The sequence below is a fragment of the Pygoscelis adeliae genome, unplaced genomic scaffold, assembly GCF_000699105.1.
Source record: "Pygoscelis adeliae isolate BGI_AS28 unplaced genomic scaffold, ASM69910v1 Scaffold145, whole genome shotgun sequence".
In the NCBI taxonomy this organism is placed as follows: Eukaryota; Metazoa; Chordata; class Aves; order Sphenisciformes; family Spheniscidae; genus Pygoscelis; species Pygoscelis adeliae.
The window spans coordinates 1,201,862-1,229,689 of record NW_008824866.1 but is presented as its reverse complement, the minus strand read 5'-3'; the positions used below and the strand labels follow the sequence as shown (position 1 = coordinate 1,229,689).

General features: G+C 39.4%; 1 protein-coding gene across 1 annotated transcript in view; it reads left to right on the top strand.

Moving 5' to 3' along the window:
* CPQ (carboxypeptidase Q) overlaps window positions 1-27,828 on the top strand; it is a 158,147-nt gene that overhangs the window by 72,004 nt on the left and 58,315 nt on the right. The window contains exon 6 of the mRNA XM_009324404.1: window positions 25,779-25,890. Coding sequence (XP_009322679.1) covers window positions 25,779-25,890 — 112 coding nt within the window. The remainder of the gene's footprint in view (window positions 1-25,778; window positions 25,891-27,828) is intronic.

Genomic DNA, 27,828 nt, shown 5'->3' with positions numbered 1-27,828 from the left:
TGAATGCAGAATCAAGATCTGATGTTAGTACCTTGATTTTAATGCTCTACATGACTCCACTGCCCATTTTTAAATGTACTCTTCAAAATCTCTACAGTTAGTTTGTCTGCCAGTGGACAGGTAGGAGACAACTGCCAGGGGAAATGAATATAGGTGATGAAGTGGATTCTCCCACGGAAAAAATCAGACTTCATATCCATTTATTAGAATATTAACTTTCCCTTCTGCTCGCATCCTCCTTGTCCCGACCAAGCATGTCTCTGAGTGTATAGGTTATTTTTTTACTTACAGTCTCAGGAAGAGGGCTAGGAGGAAGAGATTTCTATTTTTGCATCCATGGGAATGTGTTGGTACAATGATGAGGGGCATCTTAAGTACCAAGGAAAATGTATTCTAAATTTATTCTTATTAAAAAAAAATAAAAATGCTGTATGTGCTGAATCCTCTTTTTGGTTGCTGAAAGTTTTGTGTTGCACAGCCTGGCTTACATACTTTTGAGAAAAATCTTTGGCTGGAAATGCATGTTCTGCACTGAAATAGGAATATTTTTGTTCACTTAAACCTGCTCATTCCAAGAAGAGTTGGAAAACTTTGGGAGAAATTTTTGCTGCGTAAGATGCTTTGTTTCTGGGTGGGATGGCTCACAAATAATATATATCTGACATACTTGGGTATGGAGTTACATTGTTCTTGGCGACCTAATCAGGAAGATATTCAGTGAATGTTGTCAGAGCTGGGAATGGACCAGAGCACGTATTTATAAAACAATAACTTAAGAACAACTCACTTTTCCTTGAAATTTTAATCCGGCTGAGTTTCTTAGTAGAGACTTTTATTTAAATTATATCTAATAATCAAAGTTATATCTGCAAACTCCATTTCAATTAAGGTTTATAAAGCTCCTTATTCAAGAGGCTGTGTGGAGGACAAGGTGCTGTGACTAAACACAACAGATTAATTTGCTGTTTGTTGGGGCATATTTTTTCTCCCTCACCTTTACCACTAGTGACCCATGCAGTCTATTTTCTGCATTATTCTATATTAACTGAACATACTCTCATTATTTAAATGTATGGAGACGTCTTTTGAAACCTGTGACACTGTTTTTGGCTTTTTGCTGTGTCTTAAAAGGATGAAAAATACTGCAACTGAAAGTAGATTTGGTCTTGTTTGATTTACTGTCTTGTTTGAAAGCTATGTGAAAGAGGTTCCCGGTGATGCTGCACTCAGGAACTATAACTTTTCTAAAGATAAAAGAAATTGTTACAGTCCTTTCACTAGCTAATTTCTGCATGCTGTAAATGGATTGCTGTGTATCCAGGAAAAATTCCGCAAGGGAAAAAGAGTTTGTGACTTTTATTTAGTGCATTTTGTGCAGCATTTACTAGGCTAGACAGAATGATTAATAAATTACTGGTTTAGTAACTTGGAGCGAATCACTTTTGCTGTAACTGAATTACTAAAAAATCATGCAACAACAATAAAAGGGTTTTACAGCAAAATTAAATATTTTGAACGATGCTTTCTGTAGTTGACAGACTAATGTACCCTTTTTTATGGAATAAATCATTTTACTGTGTCTTAAGAGGGGGAGACTTGGGATATCATACAGAATTTGAACATTGAGGAGATGTATTAAGATGCCACAAGTGATTGTGCTGGAGAAATGCATCCCCTTCTTTTTTTTTTGATGCGGTTTTAGAACTGGAATTGCCTTAGTATGCTCTTGCCCACCCTGCCGTGCGGCGATAGCAAGTCTGCAGGATCAGCTCAGTGAAGTTGTATCTGCACTCTGGAAAGCTGACCAGTGAGGGGAACGAGGCCAAGTGGAGATACATCAAGACCCAGTTGCACCAGTATAGTTACATCCAGTCTGCTCCAGTTTTAGTTTGTAGAAGTCCATGGCACTGGCAGTGTCTCCATGACGTTGGGAGAACTGAGGTGGATGCTCAGGAAGCAGGAGTTAGGTGACTCCATGAGAGAGATGTACTGTCTTATACCTGGAGCATCAGACTGGTTTTAAAGAGTCTTTTGATCCTTATTTATTTTTCCTCCCTGAAATAAAGTGTAAAGTTTCTCCGACAAGGGTATAGGTCGAGTGTTTCAAGGTTCCTACTAAGTGCCTAATCTAGAATGGTCCTTCTGCCTGTATTTTCCAGGCAGAACAACCAGAGGCATTCTGGGTTTTAATTTCCTGACTTGGTTTGCGTCCTTTCTGCCGATCACGTTTCCCCTAAGCTTTTAGCAATCTCAGCTAAGTTCTTTTGTATGTACAGAATACTTAACATTTGTACATGCTTGTTGTTTAAGGGTTTTTTGAGCACGTTTTTGTCAGTAGAAAGCAGACTTAATCATGAACTGTGCTTTTTGTGATACTTCGAGTGAGCAAACAGAGTTCATACAGTTTACTTCTGTGTTCAGCAGTTCCGGCAGAGAAACCAAACAGCCGTATCTGTTTAGACTGCCTCCATTCTGCCGAGCCTTTGTAGCCCTGCCAAAGTTCTCCACATCACTGAGCCTCCCTGTGAAAACCAGAGACCACTTCACTTTGTTCATGGGGCTGAAAGCTGCTCACAGTGTGGGATTTGGGGAGCGAAATTCTTTCAAGAATGAATTAAACTCAACCAGTTAGAGTCATCAGAGGAGTAAATCAAAGGGATTATTTGTTTTGACTGGTGCCTGATTTGTTTTTGCCAATATTATGCTCAGTCAGAAAATTAAAAAAAGCCCCTTAATTAAGTGTGATATTTTTATAAGCAAAAAACCAGGCAGAAGAATCTGACTTAGCTTTCACTGTGTCCTCTGTGCAGGAACTTTGTCATCTGAACCATACGGGCTTCTTTCTATTACGTGTTGTAAGGGACGACAATCATGCTTTAAAAATTGGGTGAGAGGAGTGTGGTTTGTATAATATAGTGATTAAGCAGAGGGTAAAAGAGTGTACCTATATCTAAAAATTTGATCATGGGAATTGCTCTGCTTCTATAAATTGTTTATAAAGCATTAAAAACAAAGTGACAGATATGCAGATGACCATGATATGAAGTGGGCAAAGCAGAATTATTTTAGGGGAAAAGGCCCTTCTTTTGTTTTTCAGTTTTCTGAGCGTTTGAAAGGAACTGTAATGGAATATAACTTTAGACTGTAGAATTATTAGCAAATATCCTTATAAATAACCACCGAGGAAACTACTTCTCATGCCAAGACTATTTCCAGCAGGTTGTGCTTGTAAAACTACTTAGGAGACTTAAGGAAAGAGAATAGGAATGAACTATTGCTTTCAACATTGTTGAAGTATGTTAAAAATCATGCTGAAGTAGTCAGTGTTATTAGCTCAGAATTCTCATTGCTGAGCTACAAAAGTCATTAATTCTTTGATTATGAACTTAAGAAAGGTTCAGTAGAACTAGTTAAATAGGCTATATAATGGCAAGGGAAATTTATGAGGAACTGACACTGTATAACCTTTGGTAAAGAGATTTCAGGAGATAAAACAGATAGGTGTCTTTATCATTTTATCATTAATACCAGATCAGTTGCACATGCAGTGAACTTGTAAAGAAACATATCTAATCAATATTAATGAACAGCATTTTGACACTATTCAGTTAAATTATAGTGTTAATAGCTGGAAAATACTGATATTGTGAGTCCTGTAGGATTCAAAATAGATTTAAACATTTAACACAGCTTTATTAGATGGGAAAAAATGTTTTTGAGAAGGCATTTGAAAATTTGGTATTTACCCAACAGCAGGGCTGAAGGAGCGGATGGGAAAAATCTGCAACTTTAAAGAGTGATGGATGCCACATCTGAATCTAGACATAAGATGGAACTGTATCTATGTGAAATTACTATGTTCGTTCATTCAAAGTTGTGTCTTTTGGAAATTCAACCGGCAATGAATATTTTTTAGGTAAAGCAGATTTTTATCGGAACAGAAAATGTTTTAAACAGTGCTAGTAGATGAGGTTTAGAGCTGCATTATTTGCCTATTTGTTATGATAAATGTTTGTAGTGTGTTAGTTACAGTAGTTAATAATAACTACTTAAAGTTTTGTACCTGTTACTACTTTAAAATCAAGTGTGGGGAGCAAAACTGCTTTTCATTTGCTGCATTAGGCACTTATACTCTTTTTTTTGGAGAAAGTATTCTTTCTGAAAGTATTTTTTCTGAAAGTGGTACTGTTAACTTTGGCAACCTTCAGTCTTATTAAAGGGGACAGAAATTAGCTGTATTTTAACCAGTACCATGTAAATGTTCCATTATGCTGAATGTTGGTGGTGACAACACCTGGGACCTCAACTGTTCTCTTGTTTCGTATGCAACACCAGCTGCAGCTGTGTCACAGCACAGCCTGCCAGCTTTGTGTCATCCTTGCCAGTTTTTAGGTTCAGGTCACTGAGCATCTTGTAATAAGGACTGATAGTCTGAAGCTGAGTAGATGTTGTAGAGGAATGAGTGAAATGGGTTTATTGCTTTGGCTTTAGTCCATGTTGCTGAAAAGGTACCATCTGTGCTGGTAGAAGGGTGGAATTTCGCAGGCACTGAAAACTCAAGGGTCAGGTATCCAAATCTTGTAACCCAGATACAGTTATCCACATGCAGTTACCCTCTATGGGAATATTTGGTACCTGCTAAATTTATGGTCCAATAATAAGAAAAGGAGACTGAGTGGTGTTCTCATTTAGAACAAATCATATGATTGCCCTCCTAATTTTGCTATGTTCACATAGCTGTAGTTGTGTCCATAGTATCCCAGGTTTTCAGGACACTTAAACAGAATAACAGGGTAGTTACTCGCTCAAAGATTTTACAGTTGAAACTAGGGATGAGAGAAGAGTTAAGTGGATGACACATAGGGAGAAATTAAAATACTGCTTTGTAAAAAGTCCGGAAGTACAGATTTTGAAATAAAAGTTTCAGAGGTTCGGAGCAAGTACAGAAAGCTGTTTGACAGAAGTGGGGAAAGCTGAGGGATTGAACTCGCTGAGGGGATTTTGAGGCATGGGGAGTGACATGGTTGGGCAGTCAAAAAAGAAATGCTTTCACTCTGTCATATTTAACTGAGGAATTAGGAATGTCAGAGAAAAGGAGGTTAAAAAGGGGAGGTAACGAAAAAGGTTGGAGAGAGGTGTGAATCATGGTATGTGCACGGGGAATTAAAACAAGAACGACTTCAGAGGATAGTGAGAGAGAGGAGATCCGAGTTTTTTAAATCCTGACAGAGAGAGAGAAATGAGAAATGGCAGATAATAAATTTGAGAGTCTCTTTAACTATTTGGCTCTTCTGAAACCAAAGTCTGTTCTCGTAGACAGCATTTCTTGCAGGCTCATGTAGGTCCTAGAAGTGTCTGCCAGTTGGCCTTCTCATGCTCTCACAAACTCTCCTCTTCAGATATTTTGTTCTTGATGGTTGCATCTAGATTTAAATTCTCTATATGTAGTATTTTTTCAGCCCTTTCTATGACTAATATTTTCAAGAACAGGTAATTCCTTTTAATCACTTTTTTCCCAGGTTAATACAGAGGTTTTCTAGAATAGAATTTCCTGGAGCTGCCACACCACCACATAATGCAGTTGCAAGGATTTGTTGCAATTAAGGTATCTTAGATGGGACTTCATCTGGAAGTCCATCTTTAGCTTTCAATTTTCAGTCCTGCAAAGGAATAGTATTGATTGCTGTAAAGGAATTCAGTGGAAAGAACACAAAATGTAGGCACGGGATGGGGAATGACAGGGGAGAATGACTGTAGAATAATTATGTATTTCTGAAGTGAGTGGGTTGGTGGGGAAGGAGGACAAAATGTCTGTACATAGCGTGAATAATTGCTTGAGATAAACTAAGCAGGGAATATTTAGATGGAATATCGTGAAAAGCTTCCTGAGAGAGACGTTTAGCTGTCTACAGAATGGCCTATTGCTTAGCTCCCCGAGTTTCCTTGGTTCATGTTTTAAATGTTTCAAATGCTGCAAAATACTGACAAGGAGAAAAGTTTGCTGTCATATTGCATCTCTTCTGCCCCTGTTTTTTAGTCTGGTTTTGTTAGTTCCACTGTCTTATTAAACAAACTTAAAAAAGCAAAACAAATTCCAGTGTATGAATAAATAACCTTTGCTCAGCTGTCTTCTTACTGGAGAAGCCTTGGGATATGTCCAGTCCAAAGAGGAGAAAGGACTACAGGATTGTGGGCTGTTGTATCCAAATCTTCAGGCTTGGAGTTGGGAACTGTTGCTTGTGCTCAAAGCTGAATTTTCTTTTTTCCTTACCCCCAATGGTTTTGGTTTATCTCCAGTCAATAAACATGACAGAAGCATGTCAGTTAGAACTAGTGAGGGAGGTTTTCAATTATTTAATGTTGGGATTGTTTCTGTGACCTGGAAAGTTTGGGAGAAAAGCAGAAAGGGAAAACAGAGGAGTTTCTAAAATACCTGCCTGTACAGCCTGCAAAAGAGTGATGATTTTCATTTCATAATTGCCCATCCGTGTAGTAGACAGCGAATGAGCCAAAGGTAGCAGTGACAGAAATGACACAGCTGTTGGGAGGAGACTCCATTGCCGTTGTCTTTATAAGACACTTCTGGAACTGGCTGAACTTCTGCTGGCCTTGCACTTGCAGCCTTGTATGTCTTTGATGCTGCTTTGGTATTCACAGGGTGTAGTTAATATGTTTTCTTCTTCCTCATCCAATCCTTTGATCTCTTCTGTTTTGATGGAAATTGAAACTAGCCTGGACTCTTTTCAGCAGCTTTCTGGAGATGATGTCTTCCACCTTCTGAAATAATCCATCTTTTCCCAATATACATTTTGGTGACCTATTTTTAGGACTCCTTCAGATGCTTTGTGGTATAGTAAAATCCAACTCTCAAGGCAAGGTATTCTGCATTTTAGGGTGATGTTAACAGTGACTTGTCCAAACTGGATACATTTTGCTGAGTTAATGTGAAAGCTACAACAAAATTCTTTTAAAGACAGTTTGTCCAACTTGGGGATAAAGTGGGATCTAGCTGTATTTATATCTAAGCGTCTCATGGAAAAGAGAGATGAATTGACTATCTGCTGTCTAAGAAGTGTTACATCATGAGTATACTGGAAATTTGAGGACATTGCTGGACATTGGTCCTAATTGCTGGCTATTTACATGGAAAATTAATGCATGGAACATGTTATATAAACCAAAAGAAATAATAAATACTGTAAACATTGCTTGGTTCAGATGGATGCAGCCAGACTAATCAAAACTATATTTAAACTGCGTTAGCTGTAAGTGTTTAGATAAGATCCAACAAATTGTTTCTTGGCTGCTGTAGAGAAGGCTTATATCCAGCTTCAGAGGCTTTTACACAGGGTCAGTTTCCTTATGCTTCGCTTCTATCAAAGCCATGAGAAAAAAGCTGTGTCCTTCTCTGCTTTCCCGCTCTGTTGATATGAGTGTTATTACTTACACTGATGTCCTAAATGCATTGTTTGCTAGTTGTCTTATGCATCCTCTTTCATAAAAATTAAGGGGTTTCCTCCTCAGCCACACTAGTCCAGAGAAAGATGTTATAGGTTATTGTACATCTTTTATTCAAATTTTAATTCTGTAATCTGTTAGCACTGTCCTCTGCTTCCTTTCCGCTTTTATTTGTGTTTTTTAAAATCTGTCAAAATTTACATTTTCTTGTTTTGGTGTAGGAGATGTTATTTAATGTGCCATCTATTACACAATTTAGATATGTGGCCAGTGCTCAGTTGCTCTGAATACCATATGAGGAGAGTCCTTCCAGCAAGCACTGGGAGAGGAGAAACTTCAGACCAAACCACCAGGCATACGCAATGGCTTCTTTGTGCCTGTGGTTAACATGTTCCAACTAATAAACCTAACTAGTACTTTCATTTATAAAGGATGTGCTGCTAAAGCCCTTGACACTGAAAACTGTAATTTGTTTCAGTAAATATATACGAACATTTAAAAAAAAATAAATTTGCAACCTAATTAGTAAAATGTGACCCTTGCAGAAGAAAATCAGATGATGTTCCTTGTTGACTAACTTGCTGTCCACAGAATACTGCTTGGAGTCATTCTCTGTAGAGACACTTCTCTGGTAAAAGCTTGTAGTCTGTCGTGGTAGGCATCTTCATTTTGAGAGAAATGAACATACTGTCTGTATATGCAGGGAGGAGCTTTCTTGGGAATCAGTCAAACTCCTTACTGCATCAAATCCAATTATTGTCCCTTGCAGATGTAAAGCACACATCTTTCACATTGCCTAAAATCAGTGTAATGTATGCAAACAGTGCTTTTTAATCAACAAGTGATTTCCCACTGTGACAGGGAGAGGGAGGGAATATACAGGGATGCTGGACACATCACTAAACACCGTGGAAGTTATTCAGATGTTGTGATGGATTCTGGGAAACTCTGTGAAATAAAACGATCCTTGGTTGTAGGTTCAATTAGAGAAAAAATTTTAAAAAACATACACAAACTCAGAATACAGTCCATGTGGAAGAGAGCATTGGGAGTAACATATTTTTAGCTCACATATTAATTTCTTTGAATTTCTCTGACATCATGTGTTGTCTGGATTAAAAACATTTGTGTTCAAAAGGTCTTTTGACCTATATCTGAACAAAACCCAGGTATATGTTCGCTGGAATTTCAACCACTGGTTATATGGTCACCGTTAAATATTCCTAATGTGATAGTAATATACTTAGTAATTTCCCTTCTATTGAGAACCTTGGAGAAACAGTTTTCTTGCTATGGCTGATTGGCATGAAGAAGATGCCTTTAAAAATATGTAATAGTAGTCTGGAGTCAAGAAATTGAATATTTAGTAAGTTGTGGGTTTATGAAAAATTGTGTATAAGGTCCTGGATTTAGGGGGAAGGCAAACACTGCAAAAACAAAATGCAGAAGCATTGAGGGCAGATTCTTTGTTTTACTTTTAAGACATTGTTATTACTGGCCTAGATTATCTCACCATCAGTATTTCCCCTCAAGTATAAGAAAATGTACTTCTTTGGTTTTGGTATAATTCTGAGTTCTGCAATGTTACTTCAGAAGAGGAATTTGCTACAAATGTCATGCTAAATGAACTTTAATCTTGTAACACTCTATTGTATTTTGTATGTGCCTGCACTTTCTCATATTGAAAAACATGTGCATCTCATTTTCTGTATAAACTGTTGTTGATTTAAGTCTTTGATGATCTGAGATTAGATTTTGAAAACTAAAAATTTAATAACTTGTGGGACATTTAAGAGTACTTGAAATGTTACGTGTTCTGGTTAGAATGCGTACACACATCATATCTGAAGATGTATGACCCATTATGAAGTTTTGAAGATGGATGGTGCTTTATGAAGTGTTTTCTGGTTTTCTTCTCTGTTTCTTCCATGGTGGTCAAGCTGTCAATAAATAGGCTTTAGGGGCTGAATTAATTGAGAGGAAATTGGGGTTGAATATTGGAGAGGCAGGAGAAAAGTATGAAATTAGATGATAAAGTAGCTTTTCAGGAATGTGATAAAATGCCTGCATGTCTCATTTTCACTGTCTCTGGTTGCCAAATGGAGGTTGTCCTCTCCCCTCCATCTTTACTATGGGTATTCATTTTCCTGTCTTTCAGATAAAGTTGCTCTGATTCCACCTGAGTTGGGCAGTGGGAGAGGAGAGGAACGTCTTGAGGAGAGAAATGCTCTCTTTTTTGATTTACGTGGTAGCCACAGTGACCCACTGAAGGTGGCTGATCCTTCAGTGAGGGAAAGCCTGTCAGGTGCACTGGGGTCCAGATTCCACCCTGAAGTTTAAAAAATGGGAGTGGGAAGAGTGGGAGGGAGATTTTAGTTACAACCTGATAATTAAGCTTTTCTTGCTCATGAAAACCAGTGTGGATGTACAGGTGTGTCTGCTGATCAAGATGGTCTGGAGAGCAAGCAAAGGAAGGTCTCCAGCCGCTGTTATGGCAGCTACGGTGAAGGTGATGTGTGAGGACACCAAGACAACCCTGTGATGGAAAATCATTGGCATCTCTAGCACAACTCCTGTTATTACATAAAACGCCTGTTTAACACCCATGCTTTGCCAGTGCAGTCCTGCTAAATGTACCTTGAGCTTTTATTGTGCTTTGTCCTTCGTCCCAGAGGAAACTCGGGAAACTCATAAACACTTAAAAGCTTTTCTGCAATACATTTACAGCCTGGTTTTCAGTCCTGTTTTTGTTTCTCGGTGTTTCCTTGGGGTAATTTGCAGAGATTGTGTCCTTAGTACAGGAATCTGCTGTAGCTCAATAGACACCGATCACTGTTGAGGCAATCTAGCACACTTTTTGTGTGTGTTTTCTGAACTTCTGGTACTCAGTTGTGTTTTCACTGGTGACATGCTCAAAGCAAATGACATGTTACAACAGCACCAGCTAGTATCTGTTCCCAGGCAGCAGTTCATATACATTTCTTCCCCTCAAACATACGCTGATTTGATGATACTGGCAAGAAGTCATGGGCAGTTCTGGTGACATACCTGAATTGAAGTCAACGCTTTCTACAGAATTGCAGAAACTTTTTATCTGCAATTTTCTTTTTACCTCATTTGACTTCTTTACTGTTTCTAACAACTTCTTCCCTTATGTCTTTTTAAAGAAATAAAACATTAGCTAGCTTTTTTTTTGGAAAAGCATGTTTACTGGAGAATGTAGAATAGCACTGTATCAACTGTGGAATAGAAACTAACTGTAAGGTTGCTTGTTACATTGCAAAGTTTGCAGGCAAAGTCCTAGAAATATTTCAGTTCTGTGTCTTTTTGCCTTAAGTGTGGCTCAGTTACAATTACAATGGTGTAATTATGGTAGCAGTGTTAGTATCGGATGTTCTGCAGCTGGAAAGAGTAAACGTTAGTTACTAGAGTGAGATCTGCAACTGCACTCTGGGTTATGTGAATGTAGATGGTTTCAGAAAATGAGTATGCAGCTCACGTGTTTTGGGGATATATGCATTGCAGAGGACCTGTTCTTTGGAGCAGCTTTTTCCAAGAGGGTGTCTTTGACACCTGTTGTTCAACTAAGTTATCCTGCCAAGCTGAGAGGTTTCAGTGTGACAGGAGTAGCAGCCCACTAGCAGGGTAGTTTTGCCTTTTTTGCTCTTAATAATAGAATGAGTTAATTTGCATTTTGTTTCATTTGCAAAATCCAGGTAAACACTTTTGCTTACTGTTGTTCAGGAAGACCAGTCTAATAAATGTTCAAGTTTCCTGCTTGCCCTGACCTTATTTTGCAATCGACATTTTTCAAAGCCATTATTGTGGTTTAACCTCAGTCGGCAACTGAGCACCACACAGCCACTCACTCGCTCCCCCCACCTCCAGTGGGATGGGGGGAGAATTGGAAGAGCACAAGTGAGAAAAACTCGTGGGTTGAGATAAAAACAGTTTAATAATTGAAATAAAATAATAATAATGTAATAATAATAATAATAATACACAAAGCAAGTGATGCACAGTGCAATTGCTCACCACCCACCGACTGATGCCCAGCCAGTCCCCGAGCAGCGGCCCCCCCGGCCAGCTTCCCCCAGTTTATGTACTGAGCATGACGTCCCATGGTATGGAATGTCCCTTTGGCCAGTTTGGCTGTGCCCCCTCCCAGCTTCTTGTGCACCTCCAGCCTTCTCAGTTGGTAGAGCATGGAAAACTAAAAAGTCCTTGGCTAGTGTAAGCACTGCCTAGCAACAACTAAAACATCGGTGCCTTATCAACTTTGTTCTCATCCTAAATCCAAAACACAGCACTGTACCAGCTACTAGCAAGGAAATTAACTCTATCCCTGCCGAAACCAGGACAGCCATGATTAAAACGTCCTCCAATGTTACCACCTTGTGGCTCACATTCCCTTCAGTCTGTCCCTCCCATATGTGGATGAAAAAGGGAACCATTCTGCATAAAGGCTTCAGTCTCTTGAGAAGAACATGGTGGAGATAAATGCTGGCCAACCTTCAAGCATCTTTTCAACAGGAATGAAGCATCCACGAATGGCTTGGAAAGCCAGTAGTAAATTTTATGAGACATCAGTGGGAGGAGAAGAGTTTAGAGAGAACTACAGATTCCTATCAGTTTTTCTAAAATTGTTGTGTTATTAAATCCACTAACGTGGGAATAAAAATTGCTGAATGCACTCAAATGATAAACATATGAAGCAGATTTTTCATGCAGTTACTTCTGATAACAAGGACTGGGGTGGATGCGTTAGGAGAATCTTGTTCTTCATGCCCCTAATTCTTTGTGTGCAATCTTGTCAGAGGTTTATTTAAAGGCTAGAATAAGTTTCTTTTAACATTGAACCATTAAAATATTTAAGCAGGTACAGCCCTGATATAATCTTAACTAAACATGCCTTTCAAGCTTATTAATCCGGGACAGATAATCAGTTTTGTGTACTACTGTAATAACCATTGTGTTTAATTTTGAAAGTTAAAGGCACGAAAACTAATAAAATTAGAATAGGAGCCTCTGAGAACAGTGCCTGAAGGATAAATTAAATTCATTTCAACACAAACAAATATGAAATGAAGTAGAAATAGAACAGCCGTAATAATTTTAGTATGACACAAGGTTTCATTAAAAAATCCAACAACCTTTATTGCATTCAGTGGCAGGGTTGTGGAGGCTGAATGAATATAGGGTCTTCTTAATGCATATTTTGAAGGTGATTGAAGACTGATGTCCAATAGCAGTCAGTGGTGCTTGCCAGCTGGTTAGCTAGTGCTATATAGATGTCAGAATTTCTGTGAGCATACATTCCTCTGTCATGTGTGAAATTGGGGGGTGCAGGTATAGTTCAGTAAATAAGTTATTTCAACTTGCAGCCGTAGGAAGACAAACTAGAGGGAGATGGCATTGGCAATGAGACACACAACCTTTCAGATGAAGGTCAGGGATTCAAATCTAAGGTGAAGTGACAGGGAATATTAGTTAGCACTGACAGATTTTGAGTGGCTTAGGAATATAAATTTGATGTTAAGTCCAAATAGACAGAAACCCACATCACACAAACCTATCTGTATAACCTGGACCTAGATGGCGTTTCTGGTGTTTTTCCTTCTGATTTCCTATCTGTAGCTGGACACGGGAAAAAAAAATCTGCTGTGAACATTTTCAGAAGCTCAGAAAGTTTCCCCCTATGGAGGACATGAAGAAATTTGTGCCTGTGAAAATGTCAGAGATGATACCAACCTGCAGCCATTCCTGAGGTGCTTGATAGGGGGGAGATGGAGACCAATATCCAAAGCACTGCTCGGCTTGATTCCAGAGTGTGGCCGTGAGGACAGCTCTTCCACTTGTAGGATGAGTGCTATAATCACTCTACATATCCCTTGCAATGAATACTCAGGTGTTTCACACAAGCTGGACCGGTTCCAAACGAGATAACTTCCATTTTCTGGTATCCCTGCCTGTGGTAGTCACGCCATGATTTTGGAAAGAGGCAGGACAAGGGACTTGTGTATCTCCTGCCTTTCTGTTACTGCAGTTGACTTGTTTTTCACCTTTCTCCAGGGTTTGTCCAGAGCTATGAGTTATCCATCTGCTGTCTGTTCTGTGCGAGGGAAACACTGGCTTGTGCCTGGCACGCACACGTATTAAAAGATGGGAACAGGCAGTAGCCATACGGTGCTCAGACGACTCATGCACTTGAACTGCTTTCCAGCGGTAGTATGCCAAACGTCTTGAAGTGTGTGTTGCCGCTGCTTTTTTACTGCTTTGCCAAAGCTGTACTTTGCACCAGGTTTTCTGAAGTCCCTTGCACTCCAAATGCATTCCAGAGCCCTCGTGTTACTGGTTCCAATAAACTGAATCTCTCCTGACTTTGAGCAGATATTCCACCCTGGAAATCATCCTGACAACAGTTGTCTCATCTGGTCTTTTACAGAAATTGAGTTTGATAAAGCAGCCTCCATCTTGGTGAAAACTTGTGTCAAACACACTTTGAGTTTTACAATAGTATATAAACAAAGAAATTAAGAACAGATAAACATGAAGAGTGAGCTATCACTTTGTATCAAAACTCCGGGTTTTTGAGATACACTAATGGGAATTGAGTAGCGAAATCTGTCAGTGTTACTTACAAGTACTTAGCTGTGTCTCTGTGAGTACGACTCTTCTGTTTCTGTGGGGCTGTGCATGGGTACTAGAAATTGTGGACTGAGTTTTCGTATGTGAAACGAAACACAGCTCCAGTAATGTCAACATAGGACAGGGACTTTGGGTCTCCACTTCTTAGTATTTACATGAATGCTGTTGTAAATATAGGAATAAATGTTAATCTTCACTCTATCCCTACATAATAAACAGTTGTTTAGCCCCATTTTACTGATAAAGAGATCAATACAATATAATTAAGTAATTTGAATTTAGAAATGAGAAATTAATGCTTTTCTAAGTCCACATTTAAGCCTCAATAGAAATGCTGTTTTAATTATCAGAAACTAAAAGAAACCAAAGGGACTATAATTGGTGAAAGAAAAATTGTAATCTGAAAATGATGTTTAGACTTTGAAGACATGTCTCGTACAATATGTAAAGCAATTCTTTTAGGGTCAGTGTAAGATGAAGACTTCTTTTCATGTTGCAAGCCAAATAATGTCCTGTTTCTGTGGGTTCTTGCATCAGTTCATAAAACTATTAGACAAAAATTGCAAATGATTCCATAAAATGGATTTCATATGAACTTTAATTTTTACCGTGATTTTGACTGCCCTAAGTAGAAAAGAGGTCTTTTATTTTGTGCCAGTAAAATACTATATTGAATGTTACAGTTATATTTTAGCTGTCTGGATCTTGAAGGACATACTTGGGTTTGGTAGAATTGATTTCCAAGTTGTGTTCTGCTTTTTGGGTCTCTTTAATGAAATTTTCAGTGGCAAAAGAAATGTGGATTATTTATAGAGCCAGAAGAAAATGTGAATTCTTCATTCTGGAATCAGTATCATAATTACAAAAAGAGACCTCTGGAGATCATGTAGTCCAACCCTGTGCTCAAAGACAGGTCAACTAGAGCAGGTTGCATAGTGCTTAGGTGTTGAATATCTCCAAGGATGGAGACCCCACAGCCTCTCTGGGTAGCAGTTCCAGTGTTCTACAACTCTTGTAATAAAAAAGTTTTTTTTCTAATTTTTAAAATTAATTTCTTCTATTTCAGTTTGTGCCTGTTGCCTCTTGTTCTGTCAATGGGCACTGCTGAGAAGGGTTTGGCTCCATCTTCTTTACATCCCCCATCAGGTATTTATACACATTGATGAGATCCTCTGAGCATTCTCTTCTCCAGTCCCAGCTCTGTCAGACGCTTCAGTCTCTTCATCATCTCTGTGGCCCTTGGCTTGTTCCAGTACATGTCTCTCTTGTTCTGGGGAGCCCAGAGCTAGACAGAGCACCCAGATGTGTCTCACCAGTGCTGAGTGGAGGGGAAGGATCACCTCCCTTGACCCGCTGGCAACACTCGGCCTGATGCAGCCTGGGGTGCTGTTGGCCTTGTTTATGGCACAGGCATATTGCTGGCTCATGGTCAACTAGTTGTCCACGAGGACCCCAGGCTCCTTCTCTGCCAAGTTGCTTTCTAGCTGGTCAGCCCCAGCCTGATCCTTGAAAATCAGCCAGCTCTCCTGGACCCTTTTTCTCTCCGGGACTATCTCCCATAGAATTCTTACAAGCAGGTCCTTGAACAGCCTAAACTCTATTTTCCTGGTGTCCAGGGCTGATATCCTGCCATTTGCCTTGCTCCTTCCTCTCAGGATCCTGAACTCCACCATCTTATGTTCACTGCAGACCTTCACATTCCCAACCAGTTCTTCCTTGTTTGTAAGTATCAGGTCCAGCAGAGCATCTCCCTCATGGGTTCCTCGATTACCTCTGTGAGGAAGTTGTCATCAGTGTACTCCAGAGACCTCCTGGATTGCTTGTGCCCTGCTGTGTTGTCCCTCCAGCAAGTATCGAGGTGGTTAAGCTGCCCCACTGAGGACCAGGGCCTGCAAAGCCTGTTTGTCTGAAGAAGGCCTCATCTACTTCTTCCTCTTCAAGGTCTATCTGTAGCAGACGCACCGCAGTGTCGCCCACATTGGTCTGCCTGCTAGTCCTGACCCACGAGGTCCCAGATGGCTCATCATCCGGCCCCAGGCAGAGCTCCAGGCAGTGCCACTGCTCTCTCACGCAACGGGCAACTCCCCCTCATCACCCTCCCAGCCTGTCCTTCCTAAAGAGCCTGCACCCATCATTTGCAGTCCTCTGATCATACAGGCCATCCCTCCATGCCTCTGGGATCCCAAGGAGATGGCAGCCCTGCAGCTGCCTGCAGACCTCTGTTTCTCCCCGTGCCATGTGTGCTGGTGTTTCAGTCATCACTTTGTAGTAATTTCCTACCCCAGCCCAGTGGGTTGCTGCACTTCTGGAAATGCATGAAGTTAGCACTGCGTTGAGAAGTTTATTCTGCAGTTTAAGAGAGAAGCAATGTATGTATGGGAAGGAGAAATTAAAATGTTATGTACACATTAAAAAATTAGTAAGTAACAATAAGAATCTTAAAAAAACCTGTGACAAATAAAAAGATAATCTTAGCAAAATTCTGAAAAAACTAGTGCAGATGCCAGGAATGTAGGATAAGCCATAGAAATAAATAAAGGGTTACAGTAACCATATGAAAGACTAGTGGAGTGTTTTAGCATGCTTCACAATGAAATCCTTTATGTAGCAGAGGAAGAAATGGCAAGAACCTGGCCTACGCGTGGATTTGTGGAGTAAGAGGACAGCATCAGAAGAGCCTCCGGCATAGGCTGGAGTGACAGCAGTGAGTACAGGCCTGTGAATCTGTGACCATGAAAATACTTAATTCTGGAGAGTGGGAAGTTTTTGTCATCACAGCAGAAAGGCGTAGAGCCACCTCCTGCTATAGAGTAGCGAGGACAAGAGACATCACCAGTTCTGATAGATCATTGTGACTAGAAGTAGGATGATGAGACAGTTTTGGGAGAACTGATTAAGTGATCAGCACTCGTTTTAGTATGTATAATGGTGAGGGACAACGGTGTGGTAAACGGCAGGAATTTCATTTCCATTGTGTCCAGCTGGTGGTGATGAATTAAGTAAAAGCTTCTGGAGATGTAAAATAACGAGGCAGACTTGTGAGCTGACAGCATTCAAAATCCAGTTTGGCTTTTGAATGAAGCAGAGAGGACTCAGTAGGGCACGTTTTAAAAAAGCTTATGTTATAATAGGTATTGGGAAAAATATTTTCCTAAGAGCAAACATTGAAACAGTTTGTCCGGAGAGGTTGTGGCATCTCTGTCTCTAGAAATTTTCAAAACTTGACTGCACAAGACTCTGAGCGATGAGATCTAAGTTGACCCTACTGTGAGCAGGGTGTGGAAGTCGATGAGCACTCAGAGACCCTTCCAACCTCAAGTATTGTCTGATGCTCAGTGTCTGGCACTGGAACATAAATGTTACGTTTTGAATCCTCTCTTGAATCTCTCTCTGATATTATTACAACCATCTAAGGGTTGTTTTGACTTGCTTCCATCAGCAATCTTCTTGGGGGATTTGTAAAATGAAATCCATTTTCTTGAGGACAGTTCAGAGGTGGCTACTCAGGATGGCTTTCAGGACATTTTGGGTCATCAGAATGCTCTAAGGCAGTGCTAGCAGGGTATAGGGTCTGACTTAAGAGGTCCTCTAGTGTTCTGGAGAGGAAAAAGAGTTATGTAATTTTTTGGAGAAAAACCTACAATTTCTACAGTTTTGGAAAGTGATGCTTGCCGGCAGTGCATAGTATCACAGTGTACAATTAGGACAGTTTTTGTAAATGCTTCAGTGAAAGAAGTAGCACTAGGCATTAATGTTCATTTTAGCTGAGATTAATTTTAATATCTGATAAAAGAAATTTCCAAGATGAAACATTTGTGAATGTTGCTAGATCTGTAGTAATGTGGTAGAAGTCATATAGAATGTGGTAGAAGTGCCATATATATCCCTAAAGTGACAAATATATAAATACAAAGACTCTCTAGATTATAAAATAATCCCTTTCTTCATACACAAGTCATCTACTACATGTGTAAGGGAAGTCTTCCTTTGGTAAGTGTAGAAAAAGGATTGTTTCTGCTTATCAGGTCAGACATTGTTTCAGCTTTCATACAGGGGCATTTGCAGAGATTCTTTGCTGATCTTTGAACTAGAAAAATAGCAGCTACATCCTCATCTTTATGCAAGGGTAAGCGATATTTCAGTGATACCTGGTTTTGTTTAGATGTAGTTATTGTTATGATTTTTCCTCTTAAAATGTCTAGAAGGTGGGCTGAAATGTATAAATTAAAATATTTTTGAAATACAATATTTTAAAGAGTGGTATTATTTCCGAAATGTTACCGCTCAGGAAATAGGAAATAAAAGATTCTAGGGAACTTAAATATGGAAATGCTAAGTCTTGAAATCCAATATTTAATAAGAATTATCTTTTGAATGCTCATATAGTTTCTATGTCCCGTTACCTTTACTACAATTCCCTTATCAGTAATAACTTATTTTCAGACTAATTTTCTCCTTCACTGTCCTATATACCATAAATAATATCAGCCCATGCTATTTAACTGCTCAGTGGTTTTCTGGTTCACTTCAAACAGGGGGGTTTGGTTGCAATACTTTCTGAGAACACTTTATTTTCAATCACTTTTACAAAGCAGAGATTCAGCTTTAATGAGTTTACTGTATATTGTGACACAGAGGCTCTTTGAAGGTTAATCAGCTTTTTAGCAATAATAGGGTTGGATTCTTCTGTGACTAAGTGAGTCACTTCTGTTTCATGTGCAGATCTATCATTTAATCAGAAGCCTGGAAGTTAAGACTACTACACTGCCTATTAAGTAGAAAAGACAGTTTTTGTTTTAATCATTTTTTTCTTTCTGAACTTCACTGTATCTTTAGGACTGTAAATTAGTTGAGACAGCTAGACTGATTATTTGAGAACCATTCCTAATATGCGTGAAATCTAATAAAAAGAGCTGTACAGTGAAGTCATATTATTTGGACACCAAAGCTAAAAACTAATTTGAAGAAATATTCTTATATATACAAAATAAAATCCTCTAAATGTGGTATTGTTCCTGCTTTATATTTAGGGCATGATTTAATCCAATATGCAGTTTAACTGGAGGTAGTTAGTGTTTTCTTAAATGCAGAAACTCACAAATCTTTTTTCACATATTTGTAGCCCAAACCAAATATTTGGGAAATGGTCAGGGTAGACTTTCACTAAGACTTTTTACCAAGTAAACATTTTTTACAACTGAATATCTCTGATACAACTCTGTGCTTGAATTTAGCTGTTGAAGTTGATAGAATTACACATAATAGAGTAAAACGGTGTTGAACATAACTGGACAAAGTATTTTTTTCTGGTAGTAATGAACGGCACATTTTTAAATACAGGAGAGTTTATATTCCAATACATATATATGTTGTATGTATATATCTAACCTTGCATGTAAGTCTAATTCTAATCCTGTGCCATACAGTGCTATGTTGCTGATGGGCACGCAACTTTGTCAGTTTTGTCTTCCCCAAATGTTCAGATGCTGAGCTTGAAATAATGGTAGTATAGACACAAAACGCAGTGTCCCTGCAAAAACTATTTAAATGGTTATCTTTATTATGCAGTGCTTGAGAAGTTTCCGTCGAGTCTGTATCCTGCTGTTGGAAGAGCTGGGTTGGATTCCAGAAAGAAAGATGATGTGTGATGCATTTGCTGCAGTCTGTGTGCTGCTACAGCACATAGGATTACAAGTTCTGGTTGTTTAGATTTTGGAAGGCCTTTGATGGAAAAGCCAAATGACTGATTTACAGAATCTTATGGCATGATACAAATAAATAACTGTTGTAAATATTTTAAAACTTGAGGAATGTTGGTTTGTATACAGGAATGTGGTTCTGCCAGGACACGAAGTATCAAGTAGGAAGAGTAGATAACTCTTTAATTTGTCATTTTGGGTGAAGGGAGAAAGACTTGAGGTGGAGTAGGGAAGAGAATGGGTCAGGGCAAAAAACCTAATTACACACCAAAATTTGATTCCATTAGATGACAGAACTTTTTCCTAAAAATGAGAAAGAGAATACAGTCTGCAGACTAAGAATTACTTTAAAAGAGGGAGGTGACTGTGGACACTAGTGCCAGCTTTGCTATTTGGTTAAGCAGTAGAAAAGCATATTGCTTCGTGTTGCCATTTTCCAGCACATATTTGCAAGCACTACTGCAGATGATGCTAATACATCCTAAAACTGCTGTGCCAGATTTACTACTCTTAATTTACAAATCTGTGTATATGAAGACTTTGTTTAATCATAGTTTTGAAGGCAAGTTAAGCATGATGGGCTTAAATTTAGTCCTGCCAGCTGTTTTATTTGCCCACTAGTTAGGTACAAGATATGCTGTCTTTCTCTTTTCCGTTGTTCTCATGCTGTTAACACAGTGAAATGAAGAAAATCTTTAGATCCTTATAAACTGAAGCCATCTGGCAGTTCATAGTTGTCATGCTATCCAAATGGGTAGATCACTCAAAATGTACTCCCTGTGCTTGGGAGCACAGGCCTGAATTTGGTGCTGGGTTCCTCTGTCTGAGAAGCTGGGATTAAGAGTTTTTCAGTCATGGTTTAGTGTCAGAAATTTTGTTTGGGACTGGGGAAGATAGGAAATTGTGAGGTGAGAGAGTGTTTGTGTGAGTAAAAAGAGTAATGAGTATCTGGGGAAGGAGATAATTTATAAGCAATTTTTTGATTGGATTGAATAGGGGATCCTAATTCTTATCTGACTTCCTTTTTCCTGTAATTTTGGTCCAAACAAAAATCAACTGTATGTGGTATTCATATGTGTAAGTTAAGTATTGTACAAATATCCCATGCACTGGGAGGGGATTCATGCAGAAAAAATATCCAGTCAAATAACGTAAGACCTTATTGTGGTACCTAGAGCTTAAGATGGACCTATTTAGAAGCAAACTGGAGGAAAAAAACCCACAAAAATTTGAAGAAATGCTTTTCATGAGTTTCCAGGTAACTGGGAACTGGGCTGGAGCACCATAGACCTGTGTTGCCTGAGCAAACGACTAACTCGTGGCAGTATTTGGCTGAAAATGTGGATGAGCAGTTGAAAAGAACTTGAGTTACAGTCTAGAGCACTTCATTGTTTTAGCTTAAAGTTTTGGCATACAGACACTTGGAGTTTGAATGTGTCTTGGCTAAAGGTGCTTGATGTGGTTCTAATATCCTGCTTAGTTCTTGGTCATCCCCTTCTCTGTGTATGGGATCCTTGTTTAAGTTTTCTGTCCTCTCCATGCAAGTTAATGTGCTCCTTATCTTCCCTGTCTGCTGGAGGAAGATGTAAGGAAAAATGCTTTTCAGAGGTTTGGATAATGAAAGTTATTACAAAGCTTTTCTAAGAGAATGTGTTGATAGCCAGATTCCATCGATGAAGGTCCTACTTTGTGGACCCTAACCTCCATCCATGAGGTCTTCTTCATCCGTGAAGGGCAAAGATGAATGATGACTTCATTACTCTTCATTACCATGTACCTCAGTGACATGAAATAATTTTGCATGCCGGTTTTCACAACTTGATACAAATGTTATTCTAGATTAAATTCTGTGATTGAAAATGTTACTTACAGTTCTTTCCTAATGTTTATTATTTATGATCCCTAATGTTGCATAGAAAGAAGCGTTTGCCTTGTACCTCTACAGGAGCAAGTGAGATTGTGGAGACTAACTAAAAGTGGAATAGACTTTTCTTAAAATTCCCTCTAACCAAGCAGAAGGTAGTTCACCTACATTTTATGAAGTTACTGTGTGACAAATGCAATAGGCATGTGTGACTAGGTATGGAATGGGAGAATATTTTTTAGTGGCAAAAACCGTCGTGCCTAGAAAAGGATAACTCCATGACATATGCAAATGTACATGGATGGGTGGTTCCTCTTCCTAATCTTCTTGGTTTTAAAATATAAAATATATAAATATATATTTATATAAATATATAAAATATAATATGAAGTTCAAAATATTTCAATATGCTTGATTGAAATGCTGGGCATGACTTAAAGGCATCCAATAGAGGTCATAATGCTGGTGCAGAAGGAAATAGAATAACTCATCTTCTATTTGAAATGTTTCCTGCAGTTTCACTTCTGTTGTATTGTCTCAGGACTGTGTCTAGAGTAGCATTTCCTAGCTGTGTCACTGCAGGAAAGCCAAGTCTTAAGTTATCATGTTGCATGCAAGCTGTCTTATCCTAAATTTATTTTTGGTCAATTTGGCAAATGTGTATTGCTGTATTTGTACTGTCCTATACAGTTGCTTGTGGTTTCTCTGCATATTTAAAACAAATACTTATTCTTACATATACTTACTTACATTGCTTTGCAATGCTTACACTCTGTTGGCATGTGCTGACATTTCTATAGGGATGTTTTGTGCAAATGTAAGTGATTAGTCTATGTGTAGATTTGGAGCCGAGAACCACATAACAGATTTGAAAGCAATGTGGAAAATGCTATAATCATACGTCCTTGAAAGGCTTTAACTGCCTTTGTTATTAGCCCACCTGTACAGAGAATTATAATACTATTATTTTATAATGTTATTTTAAATAATATAGTGGTTTAGAGTGAATTTCAGAAATATTTCCTTTCATTGCCCAGACACATTATATATACTTAAAGACCAAGATAAACATAGTGTTTTTGTTATTTTATGACTGTGTCTTATTTTAAGAATGTCTATGGCTAGCTATCAGCAGGATCACTGAAACTCATTTTAGCAGCTGCTTATAAATGCATGATAGTTTAAAAAAACAACTGTTCTGAAAAAACTTTCACATAGAAGTACATTGGTTGTATTTATGTAATTGCTCTTGGCATCAGCTTAAGTAAATTTAAGTAAAAGCTCACCCATAAAATTATCTGACTTTCTCAATCCACTTGAACCTTGATCTGTTTTGGTGTAATATTCTGGAGTTGGTAAAGATGCTTTATGATTGGAGTCTGTAACCCCAAGTGGGATTACACCACCTTCTTCTGATTCAGAATTTCCTGCTGTTGCAATATGTGTTGTTCCACCGAAATGAGGAGTAATTCTCTCTCAGACGCTTATGTTGAGATTGCTGCCAGGGAACAGCATTAGTGAGGTATTCTTTCACTGCTAAAGACAAGGCGACGCTTCTATTGTAGACTTGGTTCTCTCTCAATGAGTTTACAAACTTGTTCTAAATAATTCACATCAGCTTGAAGCTCTGTTTCCCAGGAGAGTGAATTGTTATCTTCTTAAAACCAATTTTTGCTTTAAGAACAAACAAACCACATGGCGATTTTGAAGTTGTGGAATAGATGTCCTTTATACAGCAGACAGTTGTGCTTTCACTCAGAGCCTTTCCTGTTCTTTTTTTAAAATTATTATTATTTGCAAATTCCTTATTGAGTGGACAGTAATGAGTCTGCATCAATCGGCTGCAAAGGGTGGTGGTGTTTGAGCTCTGTCCTCCGTAGGCAGGTTGCAGTGGGGCTGCACGTGCACGAATGAACTTAAAGCAGAGTTCATTCACGCATTGCCCTCACCATCTGCAAGCGTGTGTGTGTGTGCTTAGTCCTCCCTTATGAGAAAACAAAAAGAGGAAGGAGTACCACAGTGAGCACTTCTTTCATTTCAGAAAGGCTTCTACCTCCAAAGTTGGCATGGCTTTTCTTAGATTGTCTGGTTTCAAGCTACATTGCTATTGTAGCAGAGAGCTGCCGCAGATTAAGTACTTCTACTGCAGGGCAGCGTCCCTGGAAAGCGTGCTGTTTGCAGTCTTTCATGCTGGGCCTGGGAGGATCATGACATTACATTGGAGGAATACCTCCTGAGTAAACCTGAGGCTTTTACAGAGGGGCCTGCTGTCCAAATTTAAGCGCTTTTGAAGGAGGGGAGGTTTTGGAATAAAGGCTGCAGCATGTCTCTCTACTACCAAGAAAATCAGTCTGTGCTGGAAAGCAATCACATGTTGAGTTAAGGCTGGATAAGCAGAAAAGAGAGTTGAAACGTCTGAGAAGGAAAGAGTAAGCTGCTCTTCAGGTTTTGATCACAAGCTTTTCCAGCTTCTAAGGCATGACACTTCTGTTTTTTATATTACACACATTTATAAACATTTCATAGTGTATTTTCTAAATTTAAAGGGTTTTGGTTCATTCTGGTTGGATATATGGCAATATAATGGATACGACTAGTAATTTATCATGGCCCTTGTTTAATACAAAGGGGCCTTTTAGTTGTGTTACCTGAGTTTGTATTTGGTTGGATGAAAAAACACGGTTGATGAGCACTCGATGCTTTTTGTCTTACCATGATCTGTTTGTCCATTATTTTTAATAACCAGTGAAAACATACTAAGATTTCTCTCATGTGAAGGGGAAAACAGAGATCTTCGTGCTTGGGCCCCAAGTTAGTTCCTTGCAATGTTCACGGCACACTTGACAGCATAGGCTCTCACCCTCCAGGGGTGATAATAGGAAAAAACTCATTACGTTCTCATTTTCAGTGCTAGAGTATTTGTCCTGCAATGAATGAAAGCTGAGATGATATGCCAGGAGATCCTTATCCCTTAGGGGGAAGAAGGTGGCAGGAGGAATGAGTATTTTTCACCTTTTTCTAGATCCCACAACTCTGAGACCTGTTTGACATCAGCCGACTAGAGAGTGGGAAGCATCCCTTCATGTATGGCCAGTTCTGGGCAGGACACAGGCGGATGCTCCAGGGTCTCCTTCAGTTTTTCCTCAGTGCTGAGCTGTCATAGGTTGGACGCTTCCACCCTATCCCAAGGGCAGTCTTTACTGGTACCAGTTCTTCAGAGATTCCTGGGGCACTACAGTGACTCCCTGCTCTTGCTTTTGTTCTGTTGCATCATTTACCACATTGCCTTCTCGACTCAGAGTTCTTGTCCCTCCTTGACCTCTCCATTGCAATCGTAGGTCCATCAGCCCTTCAGCTTCAGGTCCAGCTAGGAAACTGTCTCACTTCTGGTATTGGTCTCATGCTGCTGGTCGACATTTGAAGAGTTCAGATCTGAAAGTGGGTGTTTCTGGAGATACGTATACTACTATACTCTACCGTAGCCACAAAACTTTCTTTGCAGAAAACCCATCTGGAATTTGCTACCATGTTGTTTTTAATGTAAAATATCCTTATGACTAATGGAACTATAAAATACCTTGTCATTGTTGTAGCACATAGGGGATCCAGTAATAAATTAGAGGTCCTCTGTGACAAGTACCATAGATATATAATAAAACAACAACCTCTGTCTGGGAGCACTTCAGTCTAAGTTCATATTTCTTCCTTATGCACCAAAAAATAGGGTTAATGAAATTTCATGCCTAAGGGCTTAAACAGCTGGAATATGAAATAAATTTTCACCATTCTGCAATGTAGTAGTCCTGTATCTCTGGAAAGTATGCACTTTGTTAATGTACAAGACAAAACCTTTCATTTAAACATTTCTCACAGCATATCTAGTTTGATTTGGGCAGTGGTTTCAAGCAGTAGGATGCATTTGTTCATCTCAGATTTATATTCAGTGACTAGAGAACAATGTTTTAGTTTTATTTGAAATGTTTCCTTCCTCCCGTTCTAAACTAAAAAGCCAAATTTATGACAAAATCATTAAAATGTTTAAATGCTGAACTGACTTCTCTGATTCAGTGTTTTCATGTAGATATGTTTTCTCATAATTGCTTTTCCAGATTGTATTGGTCAGTGGACATCTGGACAGCTGGGACGTCGGGCAGGGAGCTATGGATGATGGTGGTGGAGCGTTTATATCATGGGAAGCATTATCACTCATTAAGGATCTGGGTAAATATTTAATTTTAAAATATTTTTAATACATTACATTTCCAGGACATTTTGTATGTTGTCTAAACTGGATTTTCTATTTTATCCATTCCTCTGAACACAAATATTCATGTTTAGTATAAATATTTTGCAAGTTTGTCTGTTAAACTCCTTCTTTCGTCACAGGGGTCATCCAAAAGCAACACATCAGTCAATGATCTAGAAAGTGCTTTGAGCCTGCACGGTCACCGTCATCATAGAATGAAAGTTCAGTGTAAGATAAAATATCTAGGTATCTTAGAAGGAAGTCACTCCTTTTCATTTTGTCTTAATGAGTTCCTCCCTATTAATGAAGATGAAGCTTCATGAAGTCACAAATATCCTTCTGATATTGTTCTCTGTCTTTTAAGCAAACATTGTCATTCAACACGTTCCTAAATCTTTCACTCTCCTGCATGTTGCTTTACAGTAGGTACTCATTTAATTTAATTCCCAACCCCTTACCTCGCTCTTTATAACTTCTCAAGACAATTTTGTCTAAGTCTCTCTCAGGAGCATGTAACTACAACTGGATCCAGGCAATGATCCTGCCTCTGGTCTTTTCCCTTTCATCTGCATGTAAAGATAGTCAGCAAAAATGATTCTAAACTTCACAGAAGTCCAATGTATTTTGTTGATTTTGTTTTTTCCTTGAATGTTCTTCCTAAATAAACTTATATCCTGCCTGGATTTGTTCCACCAAATATTGATAGATATATCTATACCATCAAACTGGTGTGTTTTCAGCTTTGCATTTGAGGGCTGATATCCTGATTATGCTGCTTTTATGTTGCTGTGTGCTTGGGCTCTGCTTTGGACTGTGACAGCTAATTTCTTTGGCGAAGGTAACCCGGGTCAGAGGAAGCGCACACTTGTGTCTCATCACTACAAGGATACACGTCTGTCAAATTTGGCATAACCATGATGACCTGTCAAATGTTGTGGGCTTAAATGTCTCATCAAGCAACATTTGACACTGAGGCCTTGCACACTGTAGTATCCTGCTACAATAGGTTTGTGGGATGCAGAGCATGTTCTGTTTCCAGGGATCACTTCTTCGAATCATTCTTGGTAATCAGCAGGGTGACAAGGTGACTAGGTTCTGGAATTTGGTCTGTAGATCAGCTGGACTCTTCTGAAGTTGATATTCTAGCACACAGGCCGTCAACCCTGGACTTGCTGGTCTCCTTCCTCCAGAATTTCTGCTCAGCAGAAGTATGAGTTGAACTCCTGAACCCTGGGACCTGGACAGGCTGGATTGATGGGCCGAGGCCAACTGTATGAGATTCAACAAGGCCAAGTGCCGGGTCCTGCAATTCGGCCACAACAAGCCCATGCAGCGCTACAGGCTTGGGGAAGAGTGGCTGGAAAGCTGCCTGGAGGAAAAGGACCTGGGGGTGCTGGTTGACAGCCAGCTGAACATGAGCCAGCAGTGTGCCCAGGTGGCCAAGAAGGCCAATGGCATCCTGGCCTGTATCAGAAATAGTGTGGCCAGCAGGAGCAGGGAAGTGATCGTGCCCCTGTACTCGGCACTGGTGAGGCCGCACCTCGAATACTGTGTTCAGTTTTGGGCCCCTCACTACAAGAAGGACGTCGAGGTGCTGGAGCATGTCCAGAGAAGGGCAACGAGGCTGGTGAAGGGTCTGGAGAACAAGTTTTATGAGGAGCGGCTGAGGGAACTGGGGTTGTTTAGCCTGGAGAAAAGGAGGCTGAGGGGAGACCTCATCGCTCTCTACAACTACCTGAAAGGAGGTTGTAGCGAGGTGGGTGTCGGTCTCTTCTCCCAAGTAACTGGCGAAAGGACGAGAGGAAATGGCCTCAAGTTGCGCCAGGGGAGGTTTAGATTGGATGTAAGGAAAAATTTCTTTACTGAAAGAGTAGTTAAACATTGGAACAGGCTGCCCAGGGAAGCGGTTGAGT